The following is a 17,816-nucleotide window of genomic DNA, read 5'->3' on the forward strand; positions in this document are numbered from 1 at the left end:
TTGCCTTTCTCACACAGTCTCTTCGTGAGAGCCCCATCATCCTGGAACCAAATAATCCGCTTCTGCACGATGCTGGCTCTATAAAGGGAAAATGGCGAATGAGTTTCTGCAATTTGAGAGTTTGGAGGGCCAACAACAGAATGTGAGACAGAGGCTAAAGAGATGAGCTGCTTTACCTGGAGGTGGTTTGATTCCACAGTTAAAACCCACTGGTCAGGTGTAACAATGTGGCATGGGATGTGAAACTGAAATCTCGGAAGTTAACGAAAGAACCTACTTGGGTTTATGTAAGAGCCCTCGTGATGTCCCAAAAGAAATTCACAACCAGTCACGCACTTTGGAAATGCAGTCACTGGCTGTAAATTAGTAAACTTAGACAAAAATTTGCACACAGCCAATTCCAAACAAGTGCCGATTAAATAAATGGTCATATATCATACAGTATTAAGATAGTCTGTTCAGAACCTTGGTATCAATTCTGATCCCGTGATTAGCTACAGACCTTGTGCTATCTCAAACCTATTTCCATCTCCATAACATTGCGACCTTGCCCCTGTCTCAGCTCAACTGCTGCTGAGACCCTCATCCATGCCTTGGTTACCTCTCAACTCAACTACTCCAATGCATAGTCCCATTTCTCAAACACACCTGTGCTTGCCGACCTACACTGGTTTCTGGTCAAGCAACACCTTGGTTTTAAAGTTCTCATCCTTGCTTCCAAATTCCTCCATGACGTTGCCTCTCCCTATCTTTGTTAGCTCCTCCAACCTCACACCCTCCGAGATATCTGCACACAATGAATTCTGGCCTCTTGTGCATTCCCAATCATAATTGTTACACCATTGGTGACCATATCTTCAGTTGCCTGGGCCCCAATGTCTAGAATTCCTTACCTACACAAAGAACAAAGAAAATTACAGCACAGGAATAGGCCCTTCGGCCCTCCAAACCTGCACCGGCCATGCAACCCAATTGAACTAAAACCCCCTACTCTTCCGGGGACCATATCCCTCCACTCCCATCCTATTCATGTATTTGTCAAGATGAAATTTGTTATGATGTATTTGTTATGATGAAAGTGAGGAGGTGTGGGATAGAGGGAAAGTTGGCCGATTGGATAGGTAACTGGCTATCTGATCAAAGTCAGAGGGTGGTGGTGGATGGAAAATTTTCGGATTGGAGGCAGGTTGCTAGCGGAGTGCCACAGGGATCAGTGCTTGGTCCTCTGCTCTTTGTGATTTTTATTAATGACTTAGAGGAGGGGGCTGAAGGGTGGATCAGTAAATTTGCTGATGACACCAAGATTGGTGGAGTAGTGGATGAGGTGGAGGGCTATTGTAGGCTGCAAAGAGACATAGATAGGATGCAAAGCTGGGCTGAAAAATGGCAAATGGAGTTTAACCCTGATAAATGTGAGGTGATTCATTTTGGTAGGACTAATTTAAATGTGGATTACAGGGTCAAAGGTAGGGTTCTGAAGACTGTGGAGGAACAGAGAGATCTTGGGGTCTATATCCACAGATCTCTAAAGGTTGCCACTCAAGTGGATAGAGCTGTGAAGAAGGCCTATAGTGGGTTAGCTTTTATTGACAACGGATGAATGAACACCGCTCGACAATCACCAGGCAAGACTGTTCTCTTCCTGTGGGGGAGCACTTCAGCAGTCACGGGCATTCAGCCTTGGATCTTCAGGTAAGCGTTCTCCAAGGCGGCCTTCACGACACACGACAGCGCAGAGTCGCTGAGCAGAAACTGATAGCCAAGTTCTGCACACATGAGGACGGCCTAAACCGGGATGTTGGATTTATGTCACATTATCAGTAACCCCCACAGCTTGCCTCCTGGACTTGCAGAATTTCACAAGCTGTTCTGTCTGGAGACAATACACATCTCTTTAACCTGTGTTGAATGCTCCCTCCACCCACATTGTCTGTACATTTAAGACCTGGCTGGCTGTAGAGATTTGCATTCTAATCAGTATTCTATAATTTGATTTCTGTGTCTGTGCCCTGTTTGAGAACAGATATCCACTCCATCTGACGAAGGAGCTCTGCTCCGAAAGCTTATGGTATTTGCTACCAAATAAACCTGTTGGACTTTAACCTGGTGTTGCGAGACTTCTTACTTAGCTTTTATTAACAGGGGGTTGGAGTTTAAGAGCCGTGGGGTTATGCTGCAACTGTACAGGACCTTGGTGAGACCACATTTGGAAAATTGTGAGCAGTTCTGGTCACCTCACTATAAGAAGGATGTGGAAGCGCTGGAAAGAGTGCAGAGGAGATTTACCAGGATGCTGCCTGGTTTGGAGGGTAGGTCTTATGAGGAAAGGTTGAGGGAGCTAGGGCTGTTCTCTCTAAGTGGAGGAGGCTGAGAGGAGACTTAATAGAGGTTTATAAAATGATGAAGGGGATAGATAGAGTGAACGTTCAGAGACTATTTCCTCGGGTGGATGGAGCTATTACAAGGGGGCATAACTATAGGGTTCATGGTGGGAGATATAGGAAGGATATCAGAGGTAGGTTCTTTACGCAGAGAGTGGTTGGGGTGTGGAATGGACTGCCTGCAGTGATAGTGGAGTCAGACACTTTAGGAACATTTAAGCGATTATTGGATAGGCACATGGAGCACACCAGGATGATAGGGAGTGGGATAGCTTGATCTTGGTTTCAGATAAAGCTCGGCACAGCATCGTGGGCCGAAGGGCCTGTTCTGTGCTGTACTGTTCTATGTTCTATAAGCCTCTTAAAAGTCACTATCGTATCCGCTTCCACGACCTCCCCCGGCAGTGAGTTCCAGGCACCCACCATCCTCTGTGTAAAAAACCTGCCTCGTATATCTCCTTCAAACCTTGCCCCTTGCACCTGAAACCTATGCCCCCTAGTAATTGACTCTTCCCCCTGGGAAAAAGCTTTTGACTATCCACTCTGTCCATGCCCCTCATAATCTTGTAGACTTCTATCAGGTCGCCCCTCAACCTCCTTCATTCCAGTGAGAACAAGCCAAGTTTCTCCAATCTCTCCTCATAGCTAATTCCCTCCATACCAGGCAACATCCTGGTAAATCTTTTCTGTACCCTCTCCAAAGCTTCCACATCCTTCTGATAGTGTGGCGACCAGAATTGAACACTATATTCTAAGTGCGGCCAATCTAAAGTTCTATAAAGCTGCAACATGACTTGCCAATTTTTAAACTCAATGCCCCGGCTGATGAAGGCAAGCATGCCATATGCCTTCTTGACTACCTTCTCCACCTGCATTGCCACTTTCAGTGACCTGTGTACCTGTACACCCAGATCCCTCTGCCTATCAAAACTCTTAAGGGTTTTGCCATTTACTATATATTTACACCTCTCCTGCCTCCTTAACGAAGCTATCTCCTTATGTGGCTTGGTGTTATACTTTGTTTTCATAATACCCTAGGATGTTTCATTACATTGAAGACATTATATAGATGTAAATTGTTGTAGTATATAGCCTGTTTCAATGGTGTTGGCTGATGTATCAATATTGACCAGCATTCACTGTGCTACCTGGAGTTGGAAGGCTGAATTAATTTGAACCATGCGGTAGATTGACAATGTTGCATCTCAATTGAAAAGTCAGAGTGAGTGGAAGCAGTTAACTTTCTTTTGCACCAGTGCATGTCACGGTAAGAAGCTTCTCATGGGTAAAAATCAGTGTTCCCAACATGCACTGGATTGGGTCCCAGCTGGGAAAAGATCACATGGAATGGGCAAGCAGAGGTGATGAGATTGTATAGACAAAGACGTGAATAAAAGATTGACTATTGGCAACCAGCAAAGAGAATTAGCAAGCAGGAAACATACTAATAAGACTGGACAGTGCGCGCAGCCAACTTGGCAGTGGAGGGTGATTGACAGGGAAAACAAAATCCGAGTGAATACAATTGCTTGGTGTGAATACACGCCATCAATTACAACAATTACTTGCATCTACGTGGCACCCTTAACATAGAAAAATGCTCCAAGGCACTTGACAGGTGTGTTACCAAAGAAAATGTTCCCATTGGAACCACATTAGGGATGTTGTCTGACAAGTGAGGGGTATTTTTTAAGGGTCATCTTGAAGAGAGACATAGAGAGGTGGAGAGATCTAAAGGGGGAATTGCAGAGGTTTGGTATCTTGTAAGAATTATATTCTTTCTTTGTGTACTAAAATCATTTGTAGGAGCTGGAATCTGTAGAAATATTAGTGTGTTTTAAAAACCAGATTGCACTAGTTTAGAAATATGAAATAGGGGAACTGCAGGTGCAATTAGCAAGAAGGACTAGGTGTGGTATAACAATTGACAATGGTTTAATGGTCATCATTAGACATTTAATTTCTGATTTCTTTCACTGAATTCGATTTTCACCATCTGCCATGATGGGATTTGAACCTCCAGAGCATGATCCTGGGTTTCATGATCCTGGGTGCCCCCCCACCCCTGCCCATGAACAAACCTGCAATGATTGGACAAGAGCCTTGTGATTGTGTATGTAATGGACAGTCCTAATTGGTCACCTCAGGGAGTGGGGGGGTGGTGTTGTCAGCATAAGAACAGTCCTCTCAAGGGATTTGGTGTGGTGGAGGAAGGGCAAAGAAGGAAGAAAGAAATAGGAAAGCTGGAAACTACACAAGAAAACCCCCCATAATCTACAAGTGTATTTTGCCATCATCTTGATATGGCATGGGAAGAATATAGCTCACATTGTTCTGCAAATCGCTGACTGGCTTTTACTTTTATAGTATAAGTTCATCTCACTTTTCTCTAAGTAAAGCTGCTCCACAATTGAATTTTATAGTCACGTTTGATCCTGTTGTTAAGGTGGTTAAATCCCTATGAGCTGAAGCCATGGCCACTGATGATTGAGCGAAGGCAGTCCGGAATGTGGAAGAGGCCAGAGGTGGAGGGGTGCAAAGATCTCAGAGAGTCAGGAGGCCAAATGATGTTCCAGAGATAGTGGGGGGCAAGGCCATGGAGAGATTTGCAAATGCTGCTGAAAATTTTTTAATTGAGGGGTTTTTGGACCAGCAGACAATGGCGGCCAGCGAACACAATGGCCATGAAATGGGTGTGAGTGTTCCAAATTAGGATACAGGATCTGATGTTTTGGGCAAGCTCAAGATGTTGCATGATGGGAGGCTGGCCAAGAGAAGAGTCAAGTATGAAGGCAACAAGGGCATAGATGAGGATTTCAGCAAGGCTAAGGCTGTAGGGGAGATGTGCAATATTATGGAGGTGTAAGCAGGCACTCCTGATGATGGAGAGGACACAGTAAAGAACAGTCTATATTCAGAGTGAAAACTTGACAAGTGACCAAGCCAAATGTAACAACTGTGGATGAAGAAATTGTTCTTTCACAGAAAAACACATAACTATTTTAATCTTATTTACTCCCATTTTTTGCACTCTTTTCAATACAGTGCAAAAGATTTCCATTCCAAACTGTGGGTTTTTGCTGTAAAAAAATTTCATCATTTAAGATTCCTGTGGATCATCCATTAAAAAATTAATCAAATGGCCATGACTTTTTGTGGTTCATCACTGCATTCGAAAGAACCCACACACTAACAGAATATTTAAGCTCATTTTAATTTTCCACCCTCTCTGTGCACGGCAGTAAGTTTATCTAGTATTCTAGTTCATCTTGTTCAACCAAACCACAGACTTACCTCGTCGAAACAGCACAACTGGGCACTCGTCTAATATATAATGCCCAGAGCTATACTAGCTAAGGAAAAAGAATGGCACAGCTTGCTCTGTTCGACAAGAATGGGTCATAAAATTACAAGCATCTTATTCAATGACCAAAAATCTCCATGAACAGACGTGAGCCATAGCTCAGTGGGCTCAAGTCACACCCCAGAGGCTTCAGCACATAAGCTGTGCCGAGGCTGCCAGTGCCAGTGCACTATCAGATGTGCTAACTTGTCGCTGAGGTATTTAACCAAAGGCTCTCTCAGATGGATATAAAAGATCCCATGGAATTAATCTAAAGAAGAGCAGGACTGCTGCCCCCAGTTAGTTCAGCCAATATTTATCTCTCAACTGACACTACTAAAAGAAATTACTCGGACATTATCACATTGCTGTTTGTGCGAGCTTGCTGTGCACAAATTGGCTGCTGTGTTTCCCGTATCAAAACAGTGATTACACTTCAACTGTATTTAACTGGTCGAGAAGTCTGAGGTTATGAAATATGCTCGATAAATGCAAGTTTTTCTTTAGCCTGGGTCTATTGTAAGCTAACATATAAGAGAATTATTGTAATGGTTAGTCAGCAATTTGTGAATGCAGAATGTCTGAGAAAGGTAACATCAGATATGGTAATGAACTATTCAGCTTATTCTGTAACTGCCTCGATGGGAGGTGTCAAAGTTGATGGACTTTGGTGACCTTGATTGCTTTATGCATCCTATGTAAATACATCAATGACCAGTCACCTTCCAGCGCCTCAGACTTGGCTTCTCACCCCTTCAGATATCCCTTGTACTTCCGTGCAATGGAACTTACTTCAATAAAACACAGCCTGTACCAGCAGCAGGTGCTGTCCAAAAGACCTGGATGCGTGTCCGTCTCCTGGGCGTGCTCTCTGTGACAGCGTATGGGCAGTTTGTCATGAACTGCGTGTCCTCATGATCAATTATCTAGAGATTCAGCAAGGGGGGAAGAGAGACATTTGTTAATAGTGTTCATTATCATTGTTTAAAAATTGTAATATGTCCAAAACCTCGCATGGTCTCAGGGTGTGGCAATGTGTCTTTCAGCCAATGAAGTGCTTTTGGAGTGGAGCGTCTGTTGTAATGTATTGCTGCTTGGGCAATGGCCCAGGTCAATGGGTTCTTCAAAGCCGTGCTATGGCATCTTTGCATCGATCTGAGTGGACCGACAAAACATCAACTTAACCTCTCACCTGAAGGAGCACATTTCTGACAGTGCAGTACTCCCTTGTTACTGGCAACTGGAGTGTCACCCTGGATTATGTTTTCAAGTCTCTGCTGTGAGACTTCAACCCGTGACTTCCAAAAATGTTGTCCACTGAGTCACAAGTTCCTAGCAATTCATCATAGAATCCCGACAGTGCAGACGGAGGCCATTCGGCCCATCAAGTCTGTACTGACCACAGTCCCACCCAGGCCCTATCCTCATAATCCTACTTATTTACCCTACTAACCCCCTGACACTAAGGGGCAATTTAGCATGGCCAATCAACCTAGCCCACACATCTTTGGAGTGTGGGAGGAAACTGGAGCTCCTGGAAGAAAACCACACAGACATGGGGAGAATGTGCAAACTCCATACAGACAGTGACCCAAGCCAAGAATCGAACCTGGGTCCCCGACGCTGTGAGGCAGCAGTGCTAACCACTGTGTCATTGGGCATTAGATATTAACTTATTTCACAAACATGTAATAACAATGCAAGAACCAATAAATAATGAAGTAATTTGATTATGTATTCTCAAGTGTTCTGCTAGATAAACCAATCAATGAATAGATTCTGAAGAAGTGCAATCATTCATATTTCTAGCAATTTTAAATGATTGATGGATCTGACATTCAAATCTATCATCTAATTATAGTTGGCATGCATCAACCAGTAAAATGGAGTAAAACCAACAAAATATTATCGCAGATGCAGAATTATATCTTCAAGGCTAGACGCAGGATAGAGCTTAAATTATATAACATTGACTCGGTGCTCTTCTATCATATAGAGTTCATATGGTACACAACCACCCTTAAGTACTGGGCTTCTTTGACAGCACTATACAAATTCCACTTTTGCTTTATGATACTCCTGTGTGTGTTTTATTACATTAAAGGCACTATCTTTGGAAGAACAAGAGCAGCAAGTGCATGGAAAATCAGCACCTCCCAGTTCTCCTCCAGGCCACATGCCATCGCGACCTCAAAATATATCGGTCATTCGGTGACACAGTGGTTAGCACTGCGGCCTCCCAGCGCAAGGGACCCGGGTTCGATTCCCGGCTTGGGTCACTGCCTGTGCGGAGTCTGCACGCTCTCCCCGTTTCTGTGTGAGCTTCCTCCAGGTGCTCCGGTTTCCTCCCACAGTCCGAAAGACGTGCTGGTTAGGTGCTTTGGTCATGCTAAATTCTCCCTCAGTGTACCCGAACAGGCGCCGGAGTGTAGCGACTAGGAGATTTTCACAGTAACTTCATTGCAGTTTTAATGTAAGCCTACTTGTGACACTAATAAATAAACGTTAACTGCTGCTGGGTGGGTCTGAATGTTGTAACTCTCTCCCTAACAGCATTGTGGGTGTACCTACACCACAGTGGTTCAAGAAGGCAGCCCACCACCCCCTTTCCATGAACAAATAGGGATGCGCAATAAATGCTGGCCTCATCAACAATGGCCACATCCCATGAATGATTAAAAGGGGAAAAAAAACTGCATACAGCATACTAGCCATAAAAATGCTTAACAAGATCATCTGCAATTTTTGCAGAGGTGTTACCCTATTTAAAATTAATCGAGTCGTGCTTCTGCTGATGTAGTGAACAGAGAGAAAATACTTTCAACTTCCAAACATTAACATCCCGCAGCACAACTCAGGGCTAAATGCATTCCATGCAAATACGGTATAACACAACAGCATTCACTTGATTAAGGTTATAAGATCCAGACCCAAGCGTATCTTTCATCATACAGGAAAACAGAAACAGGTGTAAGCTTTCAGTTCCTCAAACCTGCTTCAGCATTCAGTTAGATTATGGCTGATCTGTATCTTAACTCTGTTTACACCTCAGCATTCCTTGACCTTTAATAAACTTACTCATAATTGATTGATCTCAGTTTCAAAATTTTCAATTGACCCTCAGCGTTTTGGGAGGAGGAAATGCCAGACTTCCACCTTACTTTGTGTGAAGAAATGTTTTCTAAATACTTCAGCTCTAAGTTTAAGGTTAACAAAGTTTATTTTATTCTCAACTCTAGAATTCACCTTTATCTGCCCATCAAATCACAATCATCTTAAACACCACAATAATTTCAGCCCCTAATCTTCTATATGCAAGGCAACATCAGCCTTGTCTATGCATTCTGCCCTTGTAATGTAACACATCTAATCTCAGTATTGTTCCGGTGAATCTGCATTGCATCTCCTCCAATACCATTATCTCCTTCCTGAGATGTGAGCCGGAGTTCTCCGGCCATTCACCACCCACCCCCCCCCCCCCCTCCCCCCACCATCGCTGCCAGCGAGAATGAAGAATTATGCCACTCAGCCAAATCTCAGTTCACTGCAGCGGGACCGGAGAATCCCACCTGCGGGCGAGGTCAGACAATCTAGTCTCACTGCGATGTCACAACTGAAAGCAGTACTCCAGGCGGGAATCAAACCAGAGCTTTATATACTGTAACTTTGATTGCAACTCTGCTGTTTCACTGATTACTGATGTGTCAAAGACAACACAGCGCAGAATGCCCCAAGCCATTTCACAGGAACATCATTCAATGTAACAAGATGTTACGTCAGATGAGCAAAGGCTTGGTCAAAGGACAGAGACTCAATGGGCTGAATGGCCTCTTTCCGTGCTGTAACTTTTCTATGGTTCTAAAGAGGCTGCTTTTAAGGAGCATCTGAGAGGAGGAATGCAAGGTCGATAGGATGAGGGCTTCAGGGAGGGTGTTCCAGAACTTGGGGCCTAAGGTACACTGCAATGTTACGAAGCTTTCTGAGCCATCTGGATGTTTTAATCCTTTATTCCGATTTGAAATGAATGAGGCATCACTGTGTATGTGAATAAGGAATGATAGGGTGAGACACACTGTTCGGATCCATTTGTAATTCTAATAATTCAAAGTTTTTTTTGCTGTAAAAATCTTTGCCAAAATGTTTTGTGAATTACCCAATCATTAGAATTAAACAGAATAAATAATCCAGAAAGGAGGGAATGTAATCCTTTAATGAATTACCAGGTAATTTAAATGAAAGATTGGATCAGTACAGTTTACAAGATAGCCCAGAACAGATTTGCAGTGTTGTTGATGGTATGGTGTTTGAGAGAGATAACACTTGAGAAAAACAGCATTCCTCTTTCTTTTTTTGTTTGCTCAAAGGTAACCGAGTTCTGAAATGATTGAAAATCTCTCCCAATCATGGCTCCGGAAAGCAGTCATTTTCCCGATTCAAGAAAGTGAATCTACAGTTTAAATGGGCACATGGTTTATAATGTGCAGAGTCATTTAGAAATAATTTTGATTACAAGATTCTTGCACCTTGTTCTATTCACATACGTGCACACTGACACAAGTGGACATACATATGATACTCAACACACACGCACATATTTTATACACACACATACACATTTACACACACACACACACACAAGCAGTCGGCCGCACACTCACCCACACACTCAAACAACTCACTCACACACTTTCTCATATATACACTCTCACAGACTTAAATTGTCATGTATATCTGCCTTGGGAAATGACAGGTGAATAAAAACGTTCCTCTTTTCTTCTCTGCATTTGCTCAAAGGTAACCCAAATCTGAAATTATTTAATCTCTTCCAGTAACGTCTCTGAGAACCAAACGCTTTCCTAAACCGTGACCGAGGGAAGCGAATTCTGCAGATTAACTGTGCACAGAGACATGCACCTTGGCACACACCCACTGACATCTCTATCAGGATTCACTCGCAAGACGTTGTGAGTGAAGCCCACACGTACTTCCCTGTGTGTGAGCGGGACACTGTGACTGCTCCCTGTGCCTCAATTGGGAGCAATGTCACAAGCTCTTCCCTTCTTTATCAACCCCGCTGCCTCGCAAACAAATGTTCACCTCGCTCTGAAAGGTGGGACTGAAAGTTCTCGCCGTTTTCCCGCTAGGGTGGACTGAGGTGAAAGGATGGAGTGATGAGGCGAAGGGGGGAGTAGGGGGGAGGAGGGTGGTGGGGAGGAGGGTGGTGGGAAGCGGGGTTGTCCTACCTGAAAGTTGCCAGCATATTCCTCTTCCCTGTCGCCGTCCTCCCCGTCTCTGAGAGCTATGAGAGTGAAGCCGCGGAAATAGGAGGGAATTGTGGCCGAGAGGGTAACTAGGAAGAGGAAGAGAGAGAGAGGGGGGAAAATAAATCAGGAAACATTAAAAAAAACACACCAGATGCAATACCTGGAAAGTTATAACACAAATCCCCCACAGAGTTAGGAGGGAGCTTGTAAATACAACAAAAACACAAACAAAATAATACAAATAATAATACAAAATAACTTTACAAGGTTTGATTTATCTTTAGGGAGACGCTAGTTTACAAATAGTTATCAAACATCCTTGAAACAAGTCCTGGAAGAGAAAGAGAGAGCAGTCTGGCTCAGGCTGGAGGCGCCTAGATTTGCACTCGGATTTGCTTACCCCGGTATGTGCTGCCTGGGGTGTAGAATTCGGGATTCCCTTCGATCTGGAGGCTGAATCCGGTGTTGCCGTCCCTCCGGCTGCCCTGAGACCGAACGATCCGGTTGCAATAGCCGTCGGTGACCGGGCTCTCGTCGTGGAAGGAGCCGATCGCAGCGGGGAAGGCGAGGAGGAGAGCGAGGAAGCGCAGAGTGAAGTCCATGGTGTGTAGAAATGTGTGTGTGTGAGTGAGTGAGTGGCTCTCCTGTCCTCCCTCTCTCTCACTGGTGTGTGTGTGTTGCTTCCTTCCTGATCTGCAGCTGAAATAGACACGGGAAGAGGGAATGTGAAATTGACCAGACCCCCGTCAGTTTCACAGCTGCCGCTTTTTAAAGTGGGGTTTCACGTGTTAACTGTGTAACACCACCCCAAGCACAGTACACAAAAGCTCCCTCGCTCAACATTGAAGAGCAGCACACACAGAGTGGGGAACTGCGTGCTGCGCTGTCTTAACCTCCCGCAGTGTCCACTTGACTGGACAAGCCGGATGATTCACACAGGGGAGGGATGGATTGGGTGTGTGTGTGTGTAAGGGAGGGGAGGGGAGGGGGGATTCTTTTTTTTTGGGAGGGGAGGACATGTGGGCTGGAGGCAGTTGAGATGGGCTACCGAGAGGACAAACACACACTTGACAAGGCTCAGCTCCTTACCAGTCGTTTCCAAGGCACTGGGTTTTAAAAGATGCGAACTGTGAAAACACTCCACACAACAACACACACAGAAAAAAGAAAGAAACTTTTCAACAAGCAGGGAGACAAAAAAAAAACACCGTCTTGTCCTTTACATTTAAAATACAGGGGAATAAAGGAAACAGGGTCTGTGTGTGCATACAGGAGGGAGAGTGTGCTGAGAAAGCTGCAGATAAAGTTACTCGCAAATTGTGGCAATTCTGTTCAGATTTTGGTTTTTTTTTTGCAAATTGTTGACTCGGGTGGTGGAAGCATCTTTTAGTGCAAAATGTCAAGCGGTGTAAACACCAGAAGCAGAGAAGAAACCGGCATATTTATTTACAAAAAACAGAAAACAGAATATTTATTTTTACACCGCAAGTTGCGATTTGGAATTGGCTGCCCGACAAGGGCGGTGGAAGCAGATTCAAGCGATTCCATCGCTTTCTTTAAAAAAAAATCTGCAACTGTTGCCAAAGAGGAAGGGAGTGCGGGTTAAGCGCTCTCCAAAAAGAGCTGGGATGGGCGAAATGGGCCGAATGGCCTCCTCTTGCTGGTAATTCTATCATTCTAACATTGCACAGCTGGGTTGGACAACAAGCACACTGTAATAAAAAAAATGACACGGGTAACAATACTCCCCCATTTATTCTGGGGATAATGGTACCTGGAACTGCATTTGGCAGGAAGGAGGGAAAAGTCTTTTCATTTTACTTTGGGAATAGACAGGTGCAGAGCATCGGCACCACAAATAAGAAATGTTAGTTTAAAATAAAAACAATCTCCAACAGCGCACAGATTTATTGCAGGATCCCATCTGGGAATTCACAGCGTCAGAAATTGACGGGGAAATCTAAAGTGAATGGAACCTATGCACCCCCCCAAAAAAAAAACCCCAGCCATAACTGTCCCTAACCTAGTGTTCTGGCCGAAGGGGACTGGTCTTTTTCGCCTCACGATTGCTGACAGCGAATAAAGGGACAAACAAAATCATCCCATCAATTATTCATTTTAGAGATTGCACGGTGTTTACAGCCCAAATAGAACGATATTGAGTCGTCAATAAAAGTTGCCAATTATACCCCAGAACCTGGAACTGCAGTTTGTCTCAATCTACTTCACTGCTCCGGCTCCGCACTTGTATTATATTACAGAAATCTGGCGCCTCTGTAAATACTGTAAAGGCAGTAACTCATTTTCGCTTCAGATTTTGTGTATGTATTGATACATCTGTCCACCTCTCTCTATCTTCATCCACATATACCCAACTGGCGAAGTTCAGAGTGTTAGTGACCCTACTTCCTAAGAGTTGGGTGTCAGGTAACTTGACAAAGAAATTTATCATAAGTTTGCATGGAAACATTGCATCTGGAGAAAGAACTTACATTCGTTTAACATCTTTCACAAACTCAGTGTGTCAATGAAGTGCTTTGGAAGTGTAATTGTTGTTCTGATGTCTGGGAAATTGCCAATTTTCACACGGGGAGCTTTTACAAACGGCAGTGTAATTATGGTCAGATAATCTTTTTTTTGTGATTACAAAAACAGAAAATTCTGGAAAATCTCAGTAGGTCTGACAGCATCTATTGAGAAAGAATAGATCCAAACTGGAAACTTTAGATCTATTCTCTCTCCACAGGTCTCACTTTACATCTTGTTTCACGTTTACCCCTCACCACTAGGGCCACCTGCCACATTTCTCAGGTTGTCTTTGACACTCTGCGCATTTGTTCTGCCATTTACACATTCCAATCACTTAATGCACACTATTAGCACCATTCCTAACCTTTATCACCACCATCTACATTCCCTTTGTCCATGCCATCCCTGTCATTACAGCCACCCCACACCGAACCCCAGCCCCCCCGCCCTGCCACCCTTATGGTATAAATCATGTCCTACTTTCTTTGTCTTCAGCTCTGCCAAAGGGTCATCCAGACTCGAAACATTGGCTCTATTCTCTATTACTCTATTCTTTACTCTATTCCCTCTCCACAGATGCTGTCAGACTTGCCAAAATTTTCCAACATTTTCTCCTTTTGTTTCAGCTTGAATAGCCAATGTTGTTCCTTTGTTTAAGAAGGGTGGCAAGAATAATCCAGGTAATTACAGGCCGGTGAGCCTTACATCAGTGGTTGGGAAATTATTGGAGAGGATTCTTCGAGACAGGATTTATTCCCACTTGGAAATAAGTGGGTGTATTAGCGAGAGGCAATGTGGTTTTGTGAAGGTCAGGTCGTGTCTCACTAACTTGATCGAGTTTTTCGAGGAAGTGATGAAGATGGGTGATGAGGATAGGGCAGTGGATGTTGTCTACATGGACTTCAGTAAGGCCTTTGACAAGGTCCCTCATTGGCAGACTGGTGCAGAAGGTGAAGTCACATGGGATCAGAGGTGAGCTGGCAAGGTGGATACAGAACTGGCTTGGTCATAGAAAGCAGTCTCACAACACCAGGTTAAAGTCCAACAGGTTTATTTGGTAGCAAATACCATTAGCTTTCGGAGCGTTGCTCCTTCGACGAAGGAGCAGCGCTCCAAAAGCTAATGGTATTTGCTACCAAATAAACCTGTTGGACTTTAACCTGGTGTTGTGAGACTTCTTACTGTGTTCACCCCAGTCCAACGCCGGCATCTCCATATCTTGGTCATAGAAGACAGAGGGTAGCAGTGGAAGGATGCATTTCTGAATGGAGGGCTGTGACAAGTGGCGTTCCTCAAAGATCAGTGCTGGGACCTTTGCTATTTGTAATATATATAAATGATTTGGAGGAAAATATAACTGGTTTGATTAGTAAGTTTGCGGACGACACAAAGGTTGGCGGAGTTGCGGATAGTGATGAGAACCATCAGAGAATACAGCAGGATATTGATCGGTTGGAGACTTGGGCGGAGAGATAGCAGATGGAGTTTAATCTGGACAAATGTGAGGGAATGCATTTTGGAAAGTCTAATACAAATAGGAAATATACAGTAAATGGCAGAACCCTTAAGAGTATTGATAGGCAGAGGGATCTGGGTGTACAGGTACACAGGTCACTGAAAATGGCAACGCAGTTGGAGAAGGTAGTCAAGAAAGCATACAGCATGCTTGCCTTCATTGGCCGGGGCATTGAGTTTAAAAATTGGCAAGTCATGTTGCAGCTTTATAGAACCTTAGTTAGGCCGCACTTAGAATATAGTGTTCAATTCTGGTCGCCACACTACCAGAAGGATGTGGAGGCGTTGGAGAGGGTACAGAAAAGATTTACCAGGATGTTGCCTGGTATGGAGGGAATTAGCTAAGAGGAGAGGCTGGAGAAACTCGGTTTGTTCTCACTGGAACAATGGAGGTTGAGGGGCGACCTGATAGAAGTCTGCAAGATTATGAGGGGCATGGACAGAGTGGATAGTCAGAAGCTTTTTCCCAGAGTGGAAGAGTCAATTACTAGGGGGCATAAGTTTAAGGTGCGAGAGGCAAGGTTTAAAGGAGATGTGCGAAGCAGGTGTTTTACACAGAGGGTGGTGGGTGCCTAGAACTCGCTGCTGGGGGAGGTAGTGGGTGGATACAATAGTGACTTTTAAGAGGCGGCTTGACAAATACATGAATAGGATGGGAATAGAGGGATATAGTCCCCGGAAGGGCAGGGGGTTTTAGTTCAATCGGGCATCGTGGTCGGTGCAGGCTTGGAGGGCCGAAGGGCCTGTTCCTATGCTGTAATTTTCTTTGTTCTTTGTTCCAATATCCGCAGTAATTTGCTTTTATTTCACTTTCTTATGATGTTAGTTGAGAGATAGATATTGGCCAGGACCCTGCTGTTCTTCAAGTAGTGCCGCAGGGATCTCTTACATCCACCTAAGAGGAGAGGTAGGGCCCGGGGTTTAACGTCTCATCTGAAAGATGGCACCTCCAACAATGCAGCACACCCTCAGTACTGCGCAGGAGGGTCCATGAGCAATGGTCAGAATCCTGCATGCTTCTCCTGTTCTCAAATCAATTTGTCTCCCTTTATTTCATCCACCCATCAAAGCTGGTTTTACAGACTGTGCTGTGTCTTCACTTGTAGCAGAGCATGCCAGTCTTGGCACAGCTGCATGCTCTAGCCTCTCAGGAAGCATGCTAATGGTTCAAGTCTGACTCCAGAGACTTGAAAATAACCTTATAGGCTGATACCTTCAGCGCAGTACTGAGGGAGTGCTGCACTGTTGGGAGGTCCCGTCTTTCACATGAGGTGTTGAGCGCCTGCCCTCTCAGGTGCATTTAACTGGTCCCATGCATGATTTAAGGAAGAGTAATGGAGTTCTCCCTGGTGTCCTGGCCACTAATCTATCCTTCAGTTAACATCACTAAAAAGAGCTGATCTGGGCATTATCACATTGCTGCTTGTGGGAGCTTGCCGAGTACAAATTGGCTGCCACACTCCCTATGTTACAACATTGACTGCACTTCCAAAGTGCATCACTGGTTGGAAAGTGTTATGAGGCATCCTGTGGCTGAGAAAGATGCTGTAGGAATACACATTTTCCATTCTAAAAGAACTCTCAGTAGGGGAGCACCCATACCAGGGGATGGTGCTGCAGGAGATGACAGCAAGATAGATCTTCACAAGATGTTGAAAAAAAAAACAACTCTGCAGGCATGCACTGGGTATTTTTCCAATGCCACCTCTGCAGGTGCCACTCTCAGACCACAGTATTGGCATTAGGATTACCAGAACCTTGGCATTGCACTGAAAACCAGGGGCGAGCTGGTGCTACTGAATGGAGAGCGCTGCTTATTATCAGCGGCATGGTGGCACAGTGGTTAGCATTGCTGCCTCACAGCACCAGGAACCTGGGTTCAATTCCGGCCTCGGGTCACTGTCTGTCTGGAGTTTGCACATTCTGCCTGTGTCTGCGTGGGTTTTCTCTGGGTGTGCCGGTTTCCTCCCACAGTCCAAAGATGTGTAGAATAGGTGGATTGGCCATGCTAAATTGACCCCAGTGTCAGGGGATTAGTAGGGTAATTATGTAGGGTCACGGGAATAGGGCCTGGGTGGGATTGTGGTTGGTGCAGACTCGGTGGGTCGAATGGCCTCCTTCTGTACTGTAGGGATTCTATAATTTGCATTGATTTCAATAAGGGTATAAAACTGCTCCTACAGATTCCCAATCACTCATTCCACTGTACTGCCAGTTCAATCTCACTCCTCCCTATAGGCCTGATCCTGACTTTAATTGCATGAGATTCTTAATCTCAGTATTTATGGTATTAAACTCTGTCTCTATTCGTTGTTCTATGGAAAGTTAAAATCAATGGCCTTAATTATTCAGAAATTATTATTTAATGGAAGTATTTCATTTTAAATTTCATTTTAATCATTGGCTACAAAGCAAGATAGCTTTCTTGATTCATTTTTAGTTTGGTAAGCGATACAGTATAAAGGTGGGTAAATGGAGTCAGGGTACAGATCAGCTGTAACCCAGTTGAACACTGGAGCAGACTCAAGGGGCTGAATAGCCTCCATTTCCTGTGATGTATCGGATTAAGAGTCAGCACCCAGTGTTAATGAGTAGTGTAGGAAGGGGTGAAATCATTGGGGTGTAGCTTCACCCAAGGGATATTTTGGGCTTGGATAACACTGGAATGGGAGCTCTGGCCCTCTGACTTGCAACTGAGAGGTGGTGTTGCATAGGTTTTCGGTGTGGGGAGGGTTATCCATACTTTGATGGTTCCAAGGAGCAAAACCATGAGGAGGGGACAGG

At 44.4% G+C, this 17,816-nt stretch overlaps 1 protein-coding gene across 2 annotated transcripts in view; it reads right to left on the reverse strand.

The window, feature by feature from the left end:
• Positions 1 to 12,161, reverse strand: part of spon1b (spondin 1b) — a 334,634-nt gene extending 322,473 nt beyond the window's left edge. Inside the window, exons 1-5 of one of the 2 annotated variants that reach the window (XM_078220918.1) lie at positions 12,078 to 12,161; positions 11,389 to 11,687; positions 10,968 to 11,074; positions 6,517 to 6,650; positions 5 to 78 (exon numbers count right to left, since the gene is read on the reverse strand). In XM_078220918.1, coding sequence (XP_078077044.1) covers positions 5 to 78; positions 6,517 to 6,650; positions 10,968 to 11,074; positions 11,389 to 11,590 — 517 coding nt within the window. In that variant the 5' untranslated portion in view covers positions 11,591 to 11,687; positions 12,078 to 12,161. Of the gene's footprint in view, positions 1 to 4; positions 79 to 6,516; positions 6,651 to 10,967; positions 11,075 to 11,388; positions 11,896 to 12,077 lie in introns of those variants that run through there. The other variant, XM_078220916.1, reaches the window with a different exon arrangement.
• Positions 12,162 to 17,816: the final 5,655 nt, after the last annotated feature.

Source organism: Mustelus asterias, chromosome 9 (genome assembly GCF_964213995.1).
Source record: "Mustelus asterias chromosome 9, sMusAst1.hap1.1, whole genome shotgun sequence".
NCBI classification, from domain to species: Eukaryota; Metazoa; Chordata; class Chondrichthyes; order Carcharhiniformes; family Triakidae; genus Mustelus; species Mustelus asterias.